The sequence below is a fragment of the Ammodytes marinus genome, assembly GCF_949987685.1.
Source record: "Ammodytes marinus genome assembly, chromosome: 18".
Taxonomy (NCBI): domain Eukaryota; kingdom Metazoa; phylum Chordata; class Actinopteri; order Uranoscopiformes; family Ammodytidae; genus Ammodytes; species Ammodytes marinus.
The window spans coordinates 3830358-3847055 of NC_137222.1; the positions used below are offsets into that span (position 1 = coordinate 3830358).

Genomic DNA, 16698 nt, shown 5'->3' on the forward strand with positions numbered 1-16698 from the left:
CCATTGCTCCACAAACTACTACTAGAATCTATTCTTGTATAGTTTGACATTAACATAATCAACACACAGTCAACACTTGTCCTGACATCCCTTTGTTTAATACAATGACCTATTTTTAATGGAGACAGAGGGCTTTTATTGCTGTAGTAAAACACTATTGTATGTGACTTTTGCACAGCGGGAAGCAGTTAAAGCTATATAAGGGCTTTTAAGACTGCATTTGTTCCATCTGTATAGCTCTTCACTTAAATGACAAAAACACAAAAGAATGACTCGCAATTACATTAGCCACACAGGCGCTTGCTTTACTCATAGATAGTATAATAATACTACAGTTGTGGTCACTTCCTTATTGGATGCTGGTAAAAATCGCTGAGGTTGGGGCTTGGTTTTACTCATCATCATGACTGAACCCTCTTTGTTATTCATTTTGACACTGTTATGTTACAATGTAAACAACACTGGCGTGAGCAAACGGGGAGATAAAACGGGCGAAATAGTACATTTTGTACACACATCAGCACCGACTCCAACATTGACGTTTGTTTGGGATTTTTTTTTTTATTATTATATATATTTTTTCATATTCAAGCTATACAAATACAGTATTCTTCACGGTGCATCCACAAAGTTAGCACACACACACGCACACGCAGGCAGGGCTGTAGGGAAGTGACGGAGAGAAACAGTGACAGCCTTTTTGTCGTGCCGAAAGCACACAAACACAGCAGCGCTAATTCGGAAGCTCCTATTTTAGCGTGCTCTCTTCTGTTGACCTCATGCATGAGATATGAGCTGATGATGGTGTGTCTAGGCAGGGGCGGGGAGACGGAGTGGTGAGGTGAAAAAACACACACACACACACACATACAAAATGCTTGATAGAATAACACTGCACGCTATGTTTTCACAGGGTTAAATCAACTATAAAAGCGCTAATCCGTTTTTCTTGTGGAAGGTTGACTTCTAGACCCCACTGTCAACTTGTCTCACTGTAGGGACAATAACTTAACATGCAAAATAACTCATCATGGAAAACAAAAGAGGTGAGAATATGTTTATATTTGAGCAGTTCATTCGTGGCAACATTGACTAGAGCGGCATACAAATTGGGAGGATGAAGAAAAACTGTTCAAATGCGCGGCTGTGGCAAAGTGGGTAGGTCTTTTGTCCACTGGGTTACAGGGTCGGTGGTTCGATCCCCCGTCTCCCCGCCACATGTCAAAGTGTACCTGGGCAAAACACTGAACCCTACATTTCTCCCTATAGTTAGCTTGCACCCTGCGTGGTAGCTGCTGCTATCGGCGTATGAATGTGTGTGTGAAAAAAAAAAACAGGGAAAAACGCAATATAAGTGGAGTCCATTTACCATCAAATTAAAAGCAGAAGTAGCAAAAATAAAATTCACATAACACCATAAGCCCTGACTGAATGCTACATTGTACCTATCTCTATTAACCTTACCTTCTTGTGTGCTTTGGCCTGCTCCTCCACATACTTCTGAACCTCTTTGATGAGTTCCTGTAGTTTCCTCACTAGCTCCATGTGACAGGTGGCCAACTTTTCTGTGGAGCTCTTGAACACATCCCACACCGGAGCAAAAGTCCTGGTATGAAAAAAAGGATGACATTTTAGCATTAAGAAGACATTACATTATTAACCCATAATTCAATCGGTTGTTTGATTCCGAAAATACTAGAAGAAAAAGCAGTTTTTACACTCACCCGAGCTGAGAGAAGTTGCCAGCTGACTTGGCGAGTTTGGTCATAGACCTGGCATAGGCCTCTTCAATGGTACTCCTGGGACAGAGCAAAAAATACAACACAGAGAATGACAACTTGTTAAAAGGTGCACTTTGGCTGTGTCAGAGAAGTGAACATTTTCTGAGGTATATTCTCATAACTGAATAAGCAAACTTTCCTCACAGGCAAATGTGATCCCTGCATGGAACACTGTTTGAAGTTAGAAAGCTTCCTGAAAAGTTACGGTTTCACTGTTGTTGTTTACAGCAGCTGGGCCCACAGTTTTGTTAATACAAACACATTCTAGTCTTATGTTACAGGTTCCTTAAATACATTTACACGTAGAGTAAATATGTTTTGTAAACTAGATTCAGGCTCTGTGAATGTAAACAAATCCCCCTCCTCTGAAACTGCATAGTGCACCTTTAAATTATTCATAAAGGCCACAAAGAAAGATTTGATACACCCAAGTACACAGTCAATAAATCTACCTGTTCTGTAGTATGATGAGTTTTTTTTAAATGGCTCAAATAGGGGCATGTCCCAGCTAAGAACACCCACTTAAAACTTGCAACATAAATGTTTAACCGCACGCACCGTGTGTGGGCAAGTTACGTGCGGCTGTACTAGTGATTTGTTCCCTAACCTCATGTAGTGTTTGTGTTTGAAATCCAAGGCTTTTCTAGATGTTTTACTCTTTTTTTCTATAGCTTCGTCTGCAGCAGCAACGTTACAGGAGTAAATAAACAAACAAGGACTGAGCAAAACAAACACTGTGTTATGGTGAAAGCCTGAATTATGCATGTCTCATTTAGTCTGCCTCTCTCTGCAAGTTACTTCACACAGGGGCAAAAGGTCAGTCAGGGGGAAACAGGGCAAATGTGCACGCACACACACACACACACACAGTGACACGAATGTACGCGCACACACACACACACACACACACACACACACACACACACACACACACACACACACACACACACACACACACACACACACACACACACACACACACACACACACACACACACACACACACACACACACACACACACACACACACACACACACACACACACACACACACACACACACACACGAATGTACGCGCGCACACACACACATTTATTGATTTCCAGTGTTCCGTGCTTTGTGTGTCTGAGGTTGTATTTTAGTTGAGTTTCTATATACTCTGCATCAGGCCTGAAGTATTTGACTATTATGTGAAGACTTAAGACAGAGATGGTTTTGGTCTGATTGTGGTTCTGTGGGCTAGAGATCTAAACAAAAGGAGAAGTGAGAGTCAAGCAGTAGCGTCTTTGTATTTTTCCATCTTGCACTGCAGAACAGGGTGACACAACCACTGATCTGTGGTGTGTGTGTGTGTGTGTGTGTGTGTGTGTGTGTGTGTGTGTGTGTGTGTGTGTGTGTGTGTGTGTGTGTGTGTGTGTGTGTGTCAGAGAGTCAGTGACTGAGTGAGTGAGTGAGTGTGTGTGCATGTTGTGAATAAATATCGTTTAAGCCTAAAAATTGCTTAAGGAGATGTGGCCCTCTTTAGTTGACTGACAGCAGCATATAAACTGCACATACTGTCTTTCTCCACTAGAGGGCGCCACAGTGCAGTTTAATATCACTGCCGGCTGTGAAGTGAAAAAAAAACCTAACCAAGCAGGAACTGGAAACTGGCACAGTGTGACTAGCATTACAATAACCCCCAGGCAAATAAAATAAATGATGCTACACCACAATGAATTCATCTCTTCCGGGAACTTCTGTCTCCCTCAGGAATGATTTTTCAGGAATTTCCCACATGTTTAGTATTAACATCAACACTCCTACCGACTGCAAAGAGAGTTAATATTTAAGTTAGAAGATGATTTATTACACATTATTTAAACCGTGAAGGTCATAAGCCAATCCTTTACTAACAGAGGAATAACTGAAGATGTGTTCGTTAGGGTTTGAAAATTAACCATGTGGAATTTTCTTTCCTTAAATTGCATTTTTACCTTAAAGTTAACTTAACCACTAAGAAAATAGGAAGAAACTTGTCTCTTAGAATTGTGCGGTAAAGCAGAAGACCCTCTTTTTTTAAAGGCTGGGATAAATGGCTTTATGCTATATACATAATGAACATTATATTACTTATAGAGCGTGTCTGTCTGTCTGTCTGTCTGTCTAAGCAAACGTGAAACAACCTTTTGAGTTTTCATGATTCATTCCAAAGTAGCCTTCCAAACATCTTTCATAAGCACAGCTGACGGAGCAGATCTAATCCTGGCTTCATATCACCGTCTGTCTGAGTGACTGAGCACATTCCTCAAGTCAGGTACACCCAGGAATCCACGGTCGGATTCCAGTGGTCCGACAGCTATCATTTGGCAGGTAACACACACACACACACACACACACACACACACACACACACACACACACACACACACACACACACACACACACACACACACACACACACACACACACACACACACACACACACACACACACACACACACACACACACACACACACACACACACACACACACACACACACACACACACACACACACACACACACACACACACACACACACTTGACTAACCCTTACCCTAACCTTGACCTAAACCTAAGTCTACCCTTTCCTTTAAAGCAATTCTTCACCCTAAAATATCATAAATATTATATTGACCCAAAAGGTACAACGTCCCCATAATATCACTGTGTACACACACACACACACACAGCGAGGCTTATCTGTACGGTGGTGGGGGGAAGCATTTGTAAAGAAGCTATTATTATGCTTTAATGGACACTGCAGACACTGAAGGTGTGTAACATAAAGCCGGTTTATGACATCATGTGTTGGGCTAAGGGTTTAAGCTTCTTTCACACAGAGATTGAGTTTGTTTGTAAATGTAATTTTCATTTATCATAGTGATTTGAACATTTTCTTAAAAGACACATTTCAACATGTCACGTTGGATCCTGAGAAGCTTACATTTGACAATTCATAGACTAAACAATTCAAGAGATGAATTGAAAGGGGGCGCTGGTGGTGTAGTGTTTAGAGCCGCCCCCCACCCATAGAGACTCAGTCCTCTTCACAGCAGACCACAGGTTAGAATCCAGCCCGTGGTCGCTCTCTGCATTTCACTCCCCTCTCTGCCCCATTTCATCTCTGTTTCTCCTAACTGTCTAATAAAAGCATAAAACGCCCCCAAAAAATGTAAGATAATAAAAATGAATTGAAGGAATGGCCAGGAGATTAATTGATAATAAAACATTTAAAACTACAACCCATAGTTGTTGCTTTTAATACTTTTACATTCATAGCAATATGATAAATCAGACTGAGTTGATTTTAGTCGAGGAGGCCTGAGCTAAAGCATTCAGTTGTTGTTACAGGCACAATACAAGGAACTGGAACTGCAGGTGCCCGACTTATAAATAGATTTTTAATAACTACGAAAAAACCCACAAGGCCGGAAAGACATGCATTGATGAACCACACACACACACACACACATCATAATAGGGAAATGAGCATTGCAATGTAAAGTGATGTGTTGTATACAGTGTGCACTAGGTTTACATGCTGTTGTGTATATACTCTTCTTTACCTTTCTCTGATGAAGTCCGTCAGCTCCTTGGAGGAGATTTGGCCATGCTTCATGTTATGGTAGAGAACATCAAAGCCATTGTTCTTTTCTCCCTGTATTCAAGAGACAAAAAAAAAAACACATATAGATTAGTCAAAGGAACATAACTGAACTACATTAACCTTTAGTTATTGATTGACAGTATTACCGTGAAGGCTTTTTCTAAGAGCTGCTGTCTCACTGTCTGCATTGCTTCAAGGTGCATTTGCAGTAGCTTCTGGTCAACCATACGCGTCTTAGCCATGTTTGACAGTAGTAATAACAATGTCTAATGTCCGAGGGTATAATGTAAGAACGCCATAGAACTGTCTGTGTGTCTGTGTTGGCCTGTAACCATGCCACTGGGTCACAGTGTCCAGTTGCACTGATGCTTTAAAAATGCAAATGCACCTCTGAATTATTGATATGAAGAAAAAGTGATAGATGGATGCATGATGAAGACAATGGCCGATTGATACATCTATTCGTTATCTATATTTTATTAATATCTTATCTCCCTCCCCTATTATTTATCTTATTATTATTGCCTCTTGCATATAAATATATGTGTACTGATGTGTGTGTAGCATAGTAGGCCTGTGCGTATGTGAATGTATTAATATTTTGTATAATTGTATATATGTGTGTTTATCACTTTTTCTTCTCCTATAGATGTATTGATCTTCTTTAATAATTATTTGTTTTCTTTTCTTTTAATCGTTTGCACAAAGAAACTTAATAAAATGAATGTGCAGGTTGCTGTAAATATGAACAATAGATGACCATTTACCCATATGGTATAGATATACCACACTACAGCTATCACGATTCCTACGACAAAATAATATAAAAAAAAAAAAAATTATTATTTCAGTACTGCTTATTTAAAAAGTGTTGGTTTGCACTGTACAAGATAGACAAATACATAAATAATAGAATAGAAACAGACAGAAGGCAATGAATAAATCATGAATTGAAAAGCAGGTTAGACAAAGCAAAAAACAATCTCAATGTTTTCAACAGAGGAGAATATAGCAAATATAATAAATAAACATTTGCTCAAAAGGAACTCCCTTACTCTATCACTACCAGGCTACGTCCTGTATTAAGAGCTCGACCAGGTATCCGCCAGCAGGGCCATATGTCAATATTAGCTATTGGCAGATACATTGTTACATTGGTATAGTGTTATACGCATAACTGGGTTTGAGGTATAGGGAGAGACAGTGCCATTTGTTTGTGTGGACCATATAAAGCACTGACACGTACATATTTATTTACGTACACACACCCACACACACACACCCACACACACAAATATAAAAGGATCCATATCAAGATTTTTTACGTTATGCATCAATACATTTCCCTTTCAGATATCAAATATCCAGTATCGGTCAGGCTATAGAAACCTGTAAAACATAAGACTCTCTGATATTATTATAAGATAAGAAAGTGGCCCATATAGACTGTAGGCCAATCAATCAATCATTCACTCCAACACCTCCAGTATCAAATAATAATGAACTTGCACTAGTCTGGAACACTGTTGAGTGTGCTGGCTGGGTTTGTATTGTATTCAAGATAAGAGCTTAATTTGTTTGGGAGAAAGGGCTAGTGTCCGTCCTGCTAACCCACACCTCAATAGCTGTCTGTCTACAATAGTAGTGCAGTTGACAGGGTCAGGCTTGTTGTCACTAGGGCAAGACTACATTTAGGCAGAAACAAGTGGCCTACAGTCTGAACTTATATTGACCCTGCGTCCCAAATGGCATACTCTTTCTTTTTTCTACATAGGCTACTACAATAATACGAATCTAGCTAGCATGCAGTGAGTATACCAATGGGACATACTTTTGAGTACTTTTTGCCTCTTGCTTTTATATCCGTCACATCCCCGGTTCTTTACATACGGAGGCTTCGTCAATGTAACGTCTCTTCCCGTGCGCACTGGATTGTGTGGGTCAGAATCACCCCAAATAGCATGCTGATTTCAACACTAAAAATCTCGGCTGGATATAGTAGACATCCGGGTATTTTTAAGCATACTAAAATCTGACCACAAGAATTGGGACATTCTAAAATCTTCTTTCTACCATACTAAATAGCAGAAAGTATGGGGATTGGAACTTATATTTATACGACTCATTGTTGTTGACACAGCTTCAACTTAAAGCATCCGTGTCACTTCTGAGAACAGAAGAAGAAGAATCACTTACTTCCCCAAGTTTAGTCAGTGAAGGAGGAAATGTGCAAATCATGGCTTAAAGCAAAAGGAAGTGACATTTTGTAGGAAGTCAGCGATTCTGGAGAACGCTTGTTGTAAAAATCACTTTTATCAATATCAGTGAATATCTCCTACAACAGGAAGTAGGCCTACTGTACATGTCAGTGGTCAATTCATTGAGGTTAGAAATGTATGCCAGTGAGCTATAGCCTACAGAGGGATGCTTTGCTTTTAATCGTCTATTTGTCAATAAAGTCATATCCTATCTAGCTGAGGATTTGGTTTTTTTGACGAAAAAAAAAAAAACTTACTGACCCTTCATCTGTGTGTCAATGTGGAACTGCAAAGCTAACGCGGCTAAGCTAAAGCTGCACAGAGGTTGTAGCCTGTCCACTCATACTGCTGACAGTGGAGCGCTCCAGGAACCAGGAAATGATCTGACAACAGGCTCAGGTGACAGGAAGTCAGCCAGAAACATGAGGATTAACTTCTGAGGGTGTTATAAGCTTATCGACTACAGACAATGTTCTAGTGAAAGTATCATGAGTTTCCTATTCTTAACCTGTTTGACTATTAGTAGATTTAATCATATTTTACAAGCTACATTGAAAACTTAGAAGTCAGAGGCTAGAATTATTATTATCTGTTGGTCAGGTTGAGTCAGTGATTCTGGAGAACGCTGGTTGACAAAATCACTTTGTCAACATCTGTGAATATCTCCTCAGGAAGATCCGCTACTTGTCCATACTGTGTGTGTGTGTGCGCTGGAAATAAAATCTGTGGTTAATACACAGCCTAGGCTCTGTAAACGAGCATGTGACCCAAGAAAATGTTAACAAAGGGGGGGCCCAATAGCTAGCAATATGTTTATTTTCACTGTACGCACATAGCATGGATTGTGAGGAGATATTCACTGATTTTGACAAAGCGATTTTGACAACAAGCTATTTGAAAAAAAATGCAGCGTGCACTATAGACTTAAAAACTAGAAGGTCTACTCTGTACCGGCATTAAAGGTCACATATTATGCTAAATGCACTTTTTAAATGTGTTCTAACATATCCATGGGTCCACGGTGTCCCTAGAGACTGCCAAAATATTTAAAAAAATAACAATCTCTCCTGTTCTCACTCTCCCCCTTTCTAAAACCCCCACCCCTCCCCCCCAATATACTCCAGTCAGAATTTTCCCCTTTTCTGACCTCACAAACTGGAAAGCCAGAAGCTTCCACTGTGCAGCCCACACCCCTATTTCTTATTGGTCCACGGCCCTGACAGACAGAGGGCGAGGCGTATCTGGCTTCGCTTCCGGACAGGGGGTGGGGGCAGCTCAAAGATTGTATATTTACGAGGGGAGCTGCAGCTCTTTTTAAAAAATAGGCCATTGTGAGATTAGCTGAACATCAGCATAGTACAATAAATTATCTGAAAGTTTTTTTCAGCAACCAATTAAAGAAAAACGTATTAGGGACCACTAAGACCATATAATATGGTGTATAATAGTACCGAAAAGTGTATAATATGGGAGCTTTAAGGGTGACCAAACCTTGCATATCACTTAACGCTGTACTCACTCACTGCCTAAACCATAAGGAACACAAAGGCAGAGGCACGTTGAGAATTGGCCAATCCAGTCGACAAAACAGGGAAGTGACAAAAAAGTGAGTGAAAACACACGCAGAGCAGAGCAGCCGGCAAACAGGAAGACAGTCCATTCTGTTGGGCCACTGTGCAGACTGGGCAGGAATGTGATATCAATGAATTCAAAAGACAAATAAAAACAAACACCGGAAACAGCTCGGGGCGTTTTTTTTGGGGACATTTCAGCAGGTTACAATGGTGGAATTTATTCTGTGAAAATATTATTCCTTACAAAAGCAAGCAGCCACGAGTACAACCCACTGAAACATCTGAGATTTATACATTTTAAAGGTGCACTATGCCAATTTCAGATGACGGGGATTTGTTTACATTTGCAGAGCCCGCAGTTGGTTTACAAATCGTATTTTTCTCTACATGTAATTGTTAGTATTGAATAATTCTATCATCATAAATCAAAACTTAATTAATTTGAGGAATCTGGAACCAAACGTAAGACTAGAATATGTTTGTAAACTAAACTGTGGGCCCTGCTGCTGTAAACAACAAAAAATTAAACTGTAACTTTTTCAGATAGCTGTCTAACTTCAAACAGTGTTCCAGGGATCACATTTTCCTGTGAGGAAAGTTTGTTTATTCAGTTAGGAGAATATACCTTAGAAAATGTTCACTTCTATGACACACACAAAGTTACATAGTGCACCTTTAACACAAAAAAACTAGTCTACTAGCTAGTTTAGGACTGTATCGGCTACATGAGCATGGGTTGATGTGGCGAGCCCCTAACAAAAAGGTAATGTGGGATATGTATTGTAGATCATTTAACTAAATTCTTCCTATATTGACAAGAGATATCTGTAATTCTATTTGACTAGTCAAATTGACGCCATTCTCCCCAGGCAAAAAGACGTCACTTTATATCTGCTACCCCGTCATTTCACCTATAGTCAAAACTGAATTGTGGATAATCTTCAACTTAATTATGACTACCCATGATTCCACTTCTATGAGATATCTTCTATCCCCTTCCAATAAAGATATATATTTTGTCCTTTCTTAATATCTTTGTTGTTTTGACTAGTGAAACAAAAAAACATTGCTGGAGATATCTTGAACTGAAATGTGTGTTGAGTCCAAATGAATGGATAAAATAAGTTATATTAATTTCGCCCTAAAATCCAAAACTGAAATATTTGTCTTTATTATACAGATATTTCTAATCGTAATTAGGACTAGTCAAAATAATGGTTAAGATCTGTAATTGTAATCCAGAATAGTAAAATTTTGCCAATAAATGTAAAAGTGTCAGTGGCTTGCCAGAAGGGATGCTGGAGCGCCACACTTTCTCAATGTCTTCTGTTTCTGGACACTCATTGATGGAGTCGTCCCCCCCCCCCCCCTCGTACAGGCTGTTTAATATTCCAACCACACATTGTGAAATTCAGAAAGTGTTCGTTATGCTTGGCTTTACGTGTGTGTGTGTGTGCTGAGGAGGTTAGCACACACATGTCAATCACTGGTTGGTTTGAGCAATAGCACAGTTTGCAGCTGAGAAGGAAAGCTTCCAGCCGACCGGTAGGGTTCATTCAAAAAAGAAAAAAAAAGAGAGAGAGTGAGAGCAGCTGCCCAGCACTTAGTCTGTGCCAATATTATCACAGACAGAAACAGATCCCAAAATGAACTTAAAATCACACACACACACACACACACACACACACACACACACACACACACACACACACACACACACACACACACACACACACACACACACACACACACAGGGGGATATGTGTGGCGTCTTTGTATGCTTTTGGGAGGAAAATGCATCAACACAGCCACACAGCAACTAGACAGCTTAGGTCATGGTTGAATGTGCACTAATGCTTTTTTTTCCTGGACAGAGTGCTTTCAGCCATGAGCACGTAGAGAAGAAGGAGGAGTCAAGGGCAACATGGCTCTCTGTTCAACCTGTGCTCTCTGTTAAATGCAGAATTTAACCCACAACAGTTAACTATGGTGTGACCTCAGGTTAGGCTGCTGCTGTGGTATTTAGACTGAAACTGGCCTGTGCTTTTTCTTGGAAGAAAAGGGAAAACAAAAGGTATTTCGACACAACTCAGGTCCATGAACACTTGGCTGAGAACTGATGAGTTTACACAGAACAGAAGTTACAGTTATTAGTAGGACTGGGTATGGCAGTTCAATTCATTTTTTCACAATATTAACATCCCAAAAAGGACAAACTGTGTTCATTCTCAGAGTGAGATATTCATTCATATAATAATTACCCTGCTTCCTCATTTACATACACCAAAGTATGAGATACAAACAGTGGTCAAATCGATCTGCCATGGGAGAAAGCAACACCACACAGCTTTTTACAATACACTGCACTGTGTTTTCACAAATATCAATATCATAATTACCAGTAATTGCACAGTCAAACTAACACACACACACACACACACACACACACACACACACACACACACACACACACACACACACACACACACACACACACACACACACACACACACACACACACACACACACACACACACACACACACACACACACACACACACACACACACACACACACACACACACACACACACACACACACACACACACACACACACACTACAAACGGTTACTGTACATGGCTGACATCCCCTTAATCTGGAAATACCACCTTAAGAAGGACAGATAAACAAAGCCACAGTGGAGCGGTTTATCGTGTAACATCTGCCGGGCAGAAGAGGACAGGAATTCACTCTCTCTCTGAAACACCACCAGTATTAATATCCTGCGCTGAGGGGATCCAGTCTTTATTGCCTGACAGGCAGCAATGCAGAACATTACACGGAGAGAAATCCATTGTTGTCTTTGAGTATCAAAATGCATTCTTCTTCTTCTTCTAACAATAAAAAGACAGCAGCGCTAACATGAACTAAGAAGACTGGAGATCGCTTTCATAACTTCCGCTAATGTCAGTAGTATGCTGGTTTATTGTTTTAGTCACAAACATGTACAGTATGTATTTTAAATGTTGGTTTATCTGCCTATTATTATTCCTTTAAAGTTCATATGCTCAATACCAATTGTGAGGTTTTTAATATGTTGAAAAATGCTCAAATAAAAAGTCCAAGGTGACGTCTTCAAATAGCTTATTTTATCCAAAATATTTGAATATTATTTTGTCCTAAAATATTCAGTTGACTATCATACAATTAAAATGAAGATGAAACTCAAACTATATAAAAATGAAGTCCTCAGAATCTAAAAGTTGTACCTGACCGGAATTTCAAGCAATTAATCAATTATTTCTAGTAGTTAGAGGAACATATTTTCAGTCAAGTAACAGTAAACAACATAGACAGTCAAGTAACCTATGTTTAACCTCTGTTACACATTATACTATACTATGTATGCAATGCATTCTGGTAAATACAGTAGAAATGTAGTAAATAAAGCAGAGAAAGAGTTATGACGTTAGTGTTAACTAAAATACATTTTACAAGAAAGCAAACCTATTCTCCTACCTTGTAAGAAGAACTAACAAAAGCTACTCTTGCCACAGCCATTGTAGTCACCGCTGTAGTGTATGTAAAGTGTGTGCATTCCTCACAGAATGGTGCAAAATGTATCACAGGTAGGCTAAGTGTGCTTCAGGATTAGTCTCTAATAAGAATTTCCACTAGTAACCAACTGAGCAAACAGAAAAATCTGGTCAAATAAATATCTGTGAAGAAGACTTATTATTAGTGTGTGTATATGTTTTAAAGCAGACTGCACACTTAACACTGAGGAATTTAACATTTAAAATCTAAGAACAGACTTCAGTCTCTCTCCAGACACACAGTGTAAACGTTGGCCTGGTGTCGACCCCCACAGCTCCCTGCCTTAGCACGGAGCAGACCATGACATCATCACAGTGTCTGCCCCTATTAGAGGTCATGTGACTAGAGAGGGCTGGGACAGGGAGCACTGAGCTGTCACATCAGGCCGACAGCAGCAACACACACACACAGAGACACAGACAGACAGACACACAGCAGTATGTTTTACGTGGTGAGCACACAGAGGTCGGGCTTTGTTTGTGGTAGAAGGAATAGGACCACAACTTAAGGGTTAGGAATGTGACTGAAGTAAAGTGTATGGCTACAGGATAGATCCCAAGTGGCATGGAGGCAATCAGCCTGTGGCACTGCTGAGGTGTTATGGAGGCCCAGGATGCTTCGATAGCGGCCTTAAGCTCATCCACAGTGTTGGGTCTGGTGTCTCTCAACTTCCTCTTCACAATATCCCACAGATTCTCTATGGGGTTCAGGTCAGGAGAGTTGGCAGGCCAATTGAGCACAGTAATACCATGGTCAGTAAACCATTTACCAGTGGTTTTGGCACTGTGAGCAGGTGCTAGGTCTTGTTGAAAAATGAAATCTTCATCTCCATAAAGCTTTTCAGCAGATGGAAGCATGAAGTGCTCCAAAATCTCCTGATAGCTAGCTGCATTGACCCTGCCTTTGATAAAACACAGTGGACCAACACCAGCAGCTGACATGGCACCCCAGACCATCACTGACTGTGGGTACTTGACACTGGACTTCAGGCATTTTGGCATTTCCTTCTCCCCAGTCTTCCTCCAGATTCTGGCACCTTGATTTCCGAATGACATGCAAAATTTGCTTTCATCCGAAAAAAGTACTTTGGACCACTGAGCAACAGTCCAGTGCTGCTTCTCTGTAGCCCAGGTCAGGCGCTTCTGCCACTGTTTATGGTTCAAAAGTGGCTTGACCTGGGGAATGCGGCACCTGTAGCCCATTTCCTGCACACGCCTGTGCACGGTGGCTCTGGATGTTTCTACTCCAGACTCAGTCCACTGCTTCCGCAGGTCCCCCAAGGTCTGGAATCGGCCCTTCTCCACAATCCTCCTCAGGGTCCGGTCACCTCTTCTGATTGTGCAGCGTTTTCTGCCACACTTTTTCCTTCCCACAGACTTCCCACTGAGGTGCCTTGATACAGCACTCTGGGAACAGCCTATTCGCTCAGAAATTTCTTTCTGTGTCTTACCCTCTTGCTTGAGGGTGTCAATGATGGCCTTCTGGACAGCAGTCAGGTCGGCAGTCTTACCCATGATTGCGGTTTTGAGTAATGAACCAGGCTGGGAGTTTTTAAAAGCCTCAGGAATCTTTTGCAGGTGTTTAGAGTTAATTAGTTGATTCAGATGATTAGGTTAAGAGCTCGTTTAGAGTACCTTTTCATGATATGCTAATTTTTTGAGATAGGAATTTGGGGTTTTCATGAGCTGTATGCCAAAATCATCAGTATTAAAACAACAAAAGACCTGAAATATTTCAGTTGGTGTGCAATGAATCTAAAATATATGAAAGTTCAATTATTATCATTACATTATGGAAAATAATCAACTTTATCACAATATGCTAATTATATGAGAAGGACCTGTATATAAATGCTTACCTAAAAAAAAAATATCCGTTCAATGCACGCTAGATTGATGCTCCTTTTCACTGCTTTAGTTAGCCGTCAGGTAGCAGTTTATTTTTGCTTTTTTTCCCAGGCTTGGTTGACACTTATAGGCCTTTCACACCGCCGCAAAATCGGCGCTAGTTCTGGGCTTGTTCGGAGTTAGAGCCAGTGTTTTGGTTTCACACCGCCAGAGAGCCTGCTCCGGGCCGTAAAAACCGGGGGAACTCATACCCCAGGATTGAGCTGGGCTTGATAAGAACTGCTTGCGCCAGCGGCTGGGGGAGGGATTATCTTGACCAACCAGAGCAACTCAAACCTCATGCCCGCCATATTTAAAAACACCGCTACTACGAGACGTAAACATAACATAATTACCGAACGTAGCGATCAAATTGACCAGCGAGAATACGCTGTATGGGTCCTGTTTGCTTAAGAAAGCAAAGCGAGAGCCAACACGTGTAAAAATAAGACGTATTCGCCGCTGTTGTTGTGCTTAAAGCTAGCGGTAGCTTTAGCGTTAGCCACAAGAGCAGCGGCGTCGGGTGACGTACACACACGTTTACAGTGACGTCATGACGTTGCTCTCTTGCCGGCTCCATGGCTGTCTCCGGTCGATGTGAAACCAACCGGTTCATAACTGGGATAAGGCTGTAACCAGTTTTGAACTGACCCCAACACCAGCCTGGAACTGACTCTTGGTTCATTTTGGTGTGAAAGGCCTATCAGCCATCTCCATAATGTAACATATTAACCTTTCCTAAGTACCTCATACAACCCCACTTAAAAAATACTGAACTATCCCTTTAAACTTAACTTACACAGGAGTGCTATTAGTGAGACCTAGCTGGGACAAAGGCAGTAAAAAAGCCAAAAACAACAACAACGCACCATGAGGCAGGATTTCTGTTTCAAGCTGAACTGAACTGTCAATATTGTCTAAAACCTTTTTCCACCCCATGTGAGGAACCATGTTGCAGAAATTTCACAGATTCTCACGGTACTCGTCTTTTGTTGCAACATCGCAACTCAAATTGCAAAAAATCTCAGCCAGACCTTCCTCCAAAGACAATAACAGAGAGAGAGAGAGAGAGACAGCCAGCCCAACATGTCAGCCGGAGTATGGAGACAACGGCTGCCATCTAGAAAGGAAATGCGTTAAAACCAGACAGTGTCCGATGTCATAATATTTCAGTGTTTGCTGCATTGTTGCAACACTTAGTTCACATGTCCTGACTGCAGCTTATGGGAGGGTGACAGTGAGGTTGCGCACAGTGAGTGTGAGATGAACCTAGTAGAGCATGCATACAGACAGACAGACAGACAGACAGACAGACAGACAGACAGACAGACAGACAGACAGACAGACAGACAGACAGACAGACAGACAGACAGACAGACACACAGACAGACAGACACACACACACACACTGCCATCTATCTTATTTTCTTGTGACACGCTTGAAAACTCTCACAGACTCAACATTAAAACAATCTAATCATTGTCAAACCTCACAGAGATAAAGGTTAAAAACTGAAGTATTACAGCAGACTGTAAACTGGCAAGTTACTAGCAGTGATGGGGCCCCTTGTGTTAACATATCCTCTGTTACAGTTTACAGAGCCTAGGCTGTGTATTAGCACCAGATTTTTTTTAAACGCACAGTACGAAGAGGTAGTGGATGACAAAAAGGGATTTTGACAACAAGCGTTCTCCAGAATCACATTGTAGGGAAGCTACTAGTACACATTCAAACTTTGATCAACAGTGAACCAACTTACTCATTCTAATTTCACAAGCAGAAGGGACAGACAAAAGGGGAAATGGTCATATGAGACGTGCAAAATAAACCTAGAGAACGGAACTGTAGCCAGTGAGTGACCAATCAACTGCTGCAGGCTTTGGGACAGCAGCAACGACATGACGGAACGGAACTTAACATGTCTGGTTCCTAATTCCTAAAGAACTCGTCTAAGATTGTGTCTGTCTGC

General features: G+C 40.9%; 1 protein-coding gene across 2 annotated transcripts in view; it reads right to left on the reverse strand.

The window, feature by feature from the left end:
• Positions 1–16698, reverse strand: part of fcho2 (FCH and mu domain containing endocytic adaptor 2) — a 58346-nt gene that overhangs the window by 39036 nt on the left and 2612 nt on the right. For both annotated transcript variants that reach the window (XM_080047349.1, XM_080047348.1), the window contains exons 2-4: positions 5372–5463; positions 1725–1799; positions 1465–1606 (exon numbers count right to left, since the gene is read on the reverse strand). In XM_080047349.1, coding sequence (XP_079903475.1) covers positions 1465–1606; positions 1725–1799; positions 5372–5463 — 309 coding nt within the window. The remainder of the gene's footprint in view (positions 1–1464; positions 1607–1724; positions 1800–5371; positions 5464–16698) is intronic.